The sequence below is a fragment of the Hipposideros armiger genome, unplaced genomic scaffold (assembly GCF_001890085.2).
Source record: "Hipposideros armiger isolate ML-2016 unplaced genomic scaffold, ASM189008v1 scaffold_501, whole genome shotgun sequence".
Classification (NCBI taxonomy): domain Eukaryota; kingdom Metazoa; phylum Chordata; class Mammalia; order Chiroptera; family Hipposideridae; genus Hipposideros; species Hipposideros armiger.
This window is the reverse complement of record NW_017731851.1, coordinates 614,614-621,571: the sequence shown is the minus strand read 5'-3', so window position 1 is coordinate 621,571 and position 6,958 is coordinate 614,614. Positions and strand designations below refer to the sequence as shown.

At 33.8% G+C, this 6,958-nt stretch overlaps 1 protein-coding gene across 1 annotated transcript in view; it reads right to left on the bottom strand.

Moving 5' to 3' along the window:
• Positions 1 to 1,643: 1,643 nt before the first annotated feature.
• The window catches only part of DR1 (down-regulator of transcription 1), a 30,888-nt gene continuing 25,573 nt past the window's right edge, over positions 1,644 to 6,958 (bottom strand). Inside the window, exon 3 of the mRNA XM_019667582.1 lies at positions 1,644 to 3,742. Within this exon, the coding sequence (XP_019523127.1) occupies positions 3,596 to 3,742 (147 nt within the window). The 3' untranslated portion in view covers positions 1,644 to 3,595. The remainder of the gene's footprint in view (positions 3,743 to 6,958) is intronic.

The following is a 6,958-nucleotide window of genomic DNA, read 5'->3' as shown; positions in this document are numbered from 1 at the left end:
CTAGACCATTAGGGTAACTCATTAGTATAGTACACATTAAAATGGTGATTTCTTATAAACATTTTGGAAAACTGACAAGTATATACTAAAACTGAATACATGCACAGCCCATGACCCAGTAATTCCACTCCCAGGTATATAGTCAACAGAAATGCATATATACATTCACCAAAAGGCACATGTAAGAATGTTCTCTACAGCATTATTCAGCATAGCTCAGAAGTAGAACTTCCTCAAATACCCATCAATAGAATGGATAAATTTTTGATATAACAAAATGGACAAATTAATGAAATACTATTCAGCACTGAGAATGAACAAACTACAAATACATGACACAATATAAATGAATCTCACTCTGGAAGGTTGAATAATGGGCTCCAAAGAGATCCAAGATCTAAACTCTGAAACCTGTGAATGTTACATTATATGGCAAAAGAGACTTTGCAGAAGTGATTAAATTAAGGATCTTGAAATGGGCAGATTACCTTGGATTATCCAGGTGGTTCCAAATGTAGTGGTAGAGGAAGATTTGACTATACAAGAAGAGAAGGTGATGTAATTATGAAAGCAGAGGCTTTGAACATGGAGAAAGGGGCCACAAGTCAAGGAATAAAAGCAGCCACTGAAAGCTGAAAAAAGGCAAGAAAACAGATATCCCACTCAAACAACCTCCAGATTCAGGAACCAACTGTGCTTTTATGCTTTTATACCTTGACTTTGGCCTAGTAAAACTGACTTTGGACTTTTGATCTCCAGGACTGCAAGAAAATAAATCTGTGTTGTTTTAAGTCACTAATTTTGTGGTGATTTGTTACAGTGGCTTCAGGAAATCAGTACACTAACAAATATTGGGCTGTCAGAAAAGTCGTGACATATTTTTTGGTTTTTTTGTTGCAAAAATGTGTCATGATTTTTCCGACACCCCAATATAATGAGCAAAAAAGAGTATATTATATATAATTGCACTTACATAAAATAAGAGATAGACAAAATTAATCTATGGTTTTTAGAAGTCTGAATAGTGGTTATTTCTGTGGAGGAAGAAGGAGATGGTGTTAAGATAGGGGCAAGAGGACAGCTTCTGGGGTGTTCATAGTGCCTGGTTTCTTGGTCTGAGGGCTGGTATCTTCGTCTGAGGGCTAGAGATATGAGTATGTTCAATTTGTGAAAAACTTTATTTGTGTACTCTTCTATATGTATAGTATATGTAGTTTTAAAATTGGTGCCTTTTCAACACTTATCAATCTGATATTCTGCTGAAAAAGACAGATATATATTCAAGGAAGTGGGGAAAATACTAAACGATAACTTTATTTCTCAAGAACCCTAAAGATTTCTCTTTCCAAAAGATTTAAAAAATATCAACAATAGACATAATAGTGACTTTTAAGTGCTAATAAAAAAGCTAAAAGTAAAACATTGCTTAATTAGCTTTGTTACACCTGGACTCTAGGAGTGTAAATTACAAAAAATACAAGTAAAACCACATTTTCTAAAATAACAGTAAACAAAGGAGAAAGTCGGGTACTACATAACAAATGATTAAAATGTCTTGGGCCTAAGATTCTTGAAATAGTAAAAATGTTAATAACAGAAATCTCCTGCCGTTAATCTGTATAGATCATTAAATATAAAAACAATTTATAAAACACATCAGAATTTTATTGCTTGAAGAATACAGCATATGAAATCACAAGAATGTCAAAATGCAAAGTCACTAGGCTTCACACGTATAATACATTATCAGATGCAGTAAAATATTAATTAACCTGAACTCTGCATCAGAAAAAAAAAAGGTGTGGAAAAATATCTAAGTTGTTTACTTAAGAAACAGATATACTTAAAATAGCAAGTATAAGGATGTTACAGTACAAATTAGAAAAGCCAACACTTATTAACTTATTGTTTCTTAGACTAGACTACCTTTGGTACTTAAACTTTAAAAAAAACAAACAATCCCTTCTATCTTGTCCAAAGCATTTCATAGATACAATATCAACTTCAACTTAAAACATTCAGCAAGATTAATCTTTTTGTGGCATGGGGGAAGTGTATTTAATAAATTTATGACAATATTTCACTTTTTCTGAAACTGCAGAATATGACCATTAAGAAATCTAACACTTGTAAACTTTACTTCCTTAGCTCTCCAATTAAAATTAGAACCCTGGCAGCCGCAATCTATCCTTGGGCTTGGTAAATATAGAATATTAAATGATTTGGCAAATGACATGGGAATTTAGATTACTTCATACTATCTTAAGTGGCTTTTCCATTTTGTTTCCAAAATACAAACAAGATGCCATTTCTTCAACACACTGGCTTCCTATAAAAATCGCTGTCATACTTTATTTATTAGAAACAAATTAAAGCTCCTCCCTTTTAACGAGCAGGTTGAAACTACTTTTTTATGTTTCATATAGGGCTGATCAGTTATGACATGCTTTTTAAAACAAAACAAATCATTTTTTAAAGCTATCACTCAATTATGATAAAGGAGACAATAATGCCATCTCAAAAGGAAGCATTGGACACTCTAGGCCATCTAGTCAAGAAAATGTAAAAGTAATGCTAAAAACAAACAGTAAGTAAACTATAAGTTAAATTACAAAAAAATCCCTCTTTTATAGTAAGCATGCTCATTAACTTTCATTTCTTTTCCTCAGCAAAGGTTTGACTATTCATGAACCTCAGTTAAACCAATCGAACCTAAGCAATTGTTTCACAAGTTCCAATAAACATGGATGGGCTAAGCAAGCAATACTATTAAAAATTACTGGAGTGAAATAGCAAGAATCATGACAGTCTTCAAAACCGGGCAGTCTTTGAAATGTAATAGTGTAGCTCAAGATGAATTATGCCATAATAAAACAGTAGTTTTTACCTCTACATAAAACAAAAACAAAATCAAAAACATAACCCATCAAATTTATACAACTACTATTGAACATACTCTTTCCTATTGTAGTTTTTTAATGTCTTGTTATGAAATCTTTTTAAACAAGTACATTTATCTGAGCATATATATATATATATATACATATGTATACACACACAAACATATATATATATACCTATATCCTAGTCCTGTATATATACTCATTTTAAAAGACAAAAAAATCAGATACTACAGAACTGAACTTTTTCACCAACCTGATCTAATGTCTATTGCATAACACAGCACCCCCAGATAATTTAAAATTCCCAATTTTTAGTTTAGTTAAAAGGGAAGAGGAAACGCAAATGCAGATTAAGAATTTCTGTATAAATTTCACTGCACTTTTATAAACTTGAGTTTTCTGTAACACTGTTTATTGATCAAATAAATGACTCACCACTATCTAAAATATCATAAACACCATTAAAAATTCAAAATTGATATTATACTGAACCTTAAATTTTCAATAGTTCAAAGAGACAGTTTTTACATGAATAGCACACAATAGATGTAACTTAATAGCAAACATTCCTAGAATACCAACGGCAAGTCCACCAAGATGCATACAAAATTACAGATAAGCATTTCTTTCACTGTTTTCTTGTGCAGAGTTAAACACATTTAAAGAGGAAATAGAACCTCAGCTGGTGAATTTCAGATATCATCATCATCTTCTTCATCCTGAGAAGATCCTGCCTGGTTAGACGCACTGGCTGAGGCAGCAGCAAGCTGCGCTTGTTGGGCAGCTTGCTGCATTTGAAGCCATTCCTGCTGAGCCAATTCTGCTTGCTGCTGTCTAGCCTAAACACCAAAAACATAAAAACAATTTTTTAAAGACCCACAACATACACTTTGATTAAAGGTAGACTGGAGCCAACTGCAGATTCAGTCATTATCAAATCCGGATATTTTCTAACCACTATATTGTACATCTGGAGAACAGGAGCTCTATAGGGTTGGTTCTCTTATAGATAGATAGTCTCCTTTTATGTCATGTAATTTAGGACCTTGGGATCAATTAAAGAAGCTTGAAAAAGCTGACAAAAATCACAATATTCTCTCTTTGGTTTCTTTACCTGTGTTTCTCTCTTCCTTTTGTTTCATTTGATTCTTCTGTCCTCTCATCAACTTATAATTTTGAAGTAAACATTTTTTGGTTTACAAATTAATAGTTTAAAAGCTCTCTAGTACAGTATTCCTAACTCTTAGGGAAAAGCATTATACATGAATGCAGTAGCTACCTTGATATTTCTTTTTTGGGTTTCTATCACAGCAAGTGATATATACATCTCTCTATATATACATCTCTCTCTTTTTCTGTTCCTTTCCCCTCTCTATAAATGCACGCATGTGCGCATGCACGCACACACACATCCTTCCCATACACATATTAGTGAAAAGAAACTTACCAAAGACTGAATTTAAGTGGGATAGCTAAAATCCATTCATTTGATATATTCTCTATAAACACCATAGGACTTTAGAAACCAAGATGTAGTCATATGCAATATATGCACTGTTGCAACAGCTAAGACCACTTCTCAATTTACATGTATTGTTGCAACAGCTTAGGCTCCTTCCCAATTTAATTTCATCCATTAGCAGACAAACCACACAAAGAAGGGAAAAATAAGTCTGTTCTTGAAAAGATCATATAATTTCCCATTAATCTGTATCAAAACAATGCCGTTTCTCCCTCTGCCTGTTCTCAGAATTGTTCTTTAAGCGTGGCTCATACCCTCCTTTATGCATGGCCAAATCCTAGTCATCGTTTAAAACACAAATTAGTCTTTCTTGACCCTTCTAGGTCATATTTTGTGCTCTATATTATATGCCATAATTCTCTATGCATTTCTATACCTATTTACTTTGTTCTCTAATTATCTGAGTATATATCTTTTGTCTCCACTAGACTTGAGAATAGAAACTCTTTTCATTTCATTGTTGGATTCCCAACACATAGGTCCCCAGTATTTTCTGAATGAATGTTTTGTGGGAAAACAGTGATGCTCAGCATAACCTCTAACATTAAGATTTTACCACGTACACTCCTAACTTTTCTTAATAATCTGTCATGAATTTATCATCCAAACATTTCTAGAGGAGAATTCTAATCAGGTCATTATTATACTTTAAAAAAATCATTTAATTGTTACCATTTAAGTTCAAATTTCTCAGCCTAGAGTTCAAGGTATCCCAAATTACTGCCTGCATCAACCTCTCTCTCTAATCTTTTTTTGTAACATGTACTTTGTGCTCAAGAAAAAAAAAAAAAGTAGAACATAAAATGTTTTCTAAAAATATACTATCCCTCCCATTTTTGCTACTTTTACTCATGCTGATATTCTTTCTATTTGAAATTTCCTGATTTTCACTTACTGAAATTCCACTCTTCCTTCAAGTCAAACTGAAATATTATTTTTCCACTAAGTTTTTTCCTGATTCCTCCCAGTATCATTCAGGGTCTAATCAGGAGATAGAAGTCCACTAATTAGGGGAACAGAAAAAATGTAATATAAAGTAATGTTAACCAAGTATAAAGTTGGTAACTAGGTAATTGAAAAGGCAAGAAAAAAACCTAAGGAATGCAGGTGGCAACTACAGAAAGCAGCCACCCATCCTAAAACTGGGGGAACAAGGGAAAAGGCTAGAATTTTTTAAACTTAGAAGCTTAGAGGAGCGATCCATGGAATTGATCTCTGAAGAAGGGGCATACATTGGTACTAAAGTCTCTGAGCTTGGAGGAGGGTCCCAAAGTTTGAGACTCACATCCCTGAGGAAGGGGATGAATGTTCATGGTCATTCCACAAGTATTAGAAAAACTGCAAACTGGGTTCAAGTCCTGCTACAGGAAAAAACTGATGCAGCCAGGATGAAGAAGCATTGCTAGACTGCTCAAAGAAACTCAAAATTAACAGGAAGTAAAAGAAAGGAACCCAAGATTGGTGCAGCCATTATGGAAATCAGTATGGAGGTATCTCAAAAAACTGGAAATGGAACTACCATATGACCCAGCAATTCCACTCTTGGGTATCTATTCAGAGAAACCCAAGACGCTAATTCGAAAAAATATATGCACCCCTATGTTTATTGCAGCGCTATTTACAATAGCCAAGACTTGGAAACAACTGAAATGCCCATCAGTAGAAGACTAGATTAAGAAACTATGTTACATTTATACAATGTAGTATTACTCAGCTATAAAGAAGAATGAAATCGTGCCATTTGCAACGATATGGACGGACCTAGAGACTATTATGTTAAATGAAATAAGTCAGTCGGAGAAAGACAAATACCATATGATCTCACTTATATGTGGAATCTACAAAACTGAATGAACGAGCAAAGTAAACAGAAATAGTCTCAGAGATATAGAGCAAAAACTGATGGTTGCTAGTTGGGAGGGGGGTGGGGATGAGGGAGAAGGGGAAGGGGTTAGACAGTATAAATAAGTAACCACAATACTGAAAGACAGTTTGGGGAATATAAATAATGTTGTAAATATTTTGTAGGGTGTCAGATGGTCACATCTTGTTAGGGAGACAGCATCATGGATGAGGTAGAGGCTTGATCACTGCACTGTACACCTGAAGCTGATGTTGTGTAATATTGTATGTCAACTATAAGTGAATATATATACATATATATATATATATATATATATGTATGTATGTATAGTCATGGAACTTGGAGTATAGTGTGGGAGTGGAGTCAAGGGAATTCTAATAGATATGTATGATATGGGGGAGTGAGGTGGAGGATTGGGGGAGGGAGGTTGTCACTCGGATAAAAAGTATAACTATTGCACTGTGTTGTACAGCTGAAACGAATTTAAAAAAATGTTTATTTCACAAAATAAAAGAAAGAAGAAAGAAAGAAAGAAAGAAAGAAAGAAAGAAAGAAAGAAAGAGGGAGAGGGAGAGAGGAAGGAAGGAAGGAAGGAAGGAAGGAAGGAAGGAAGGAAGGAAAGAAGGAAGGAAGGAAGGAAGGAAAGAAAGAAAAGAAAGAAAGAAAGAA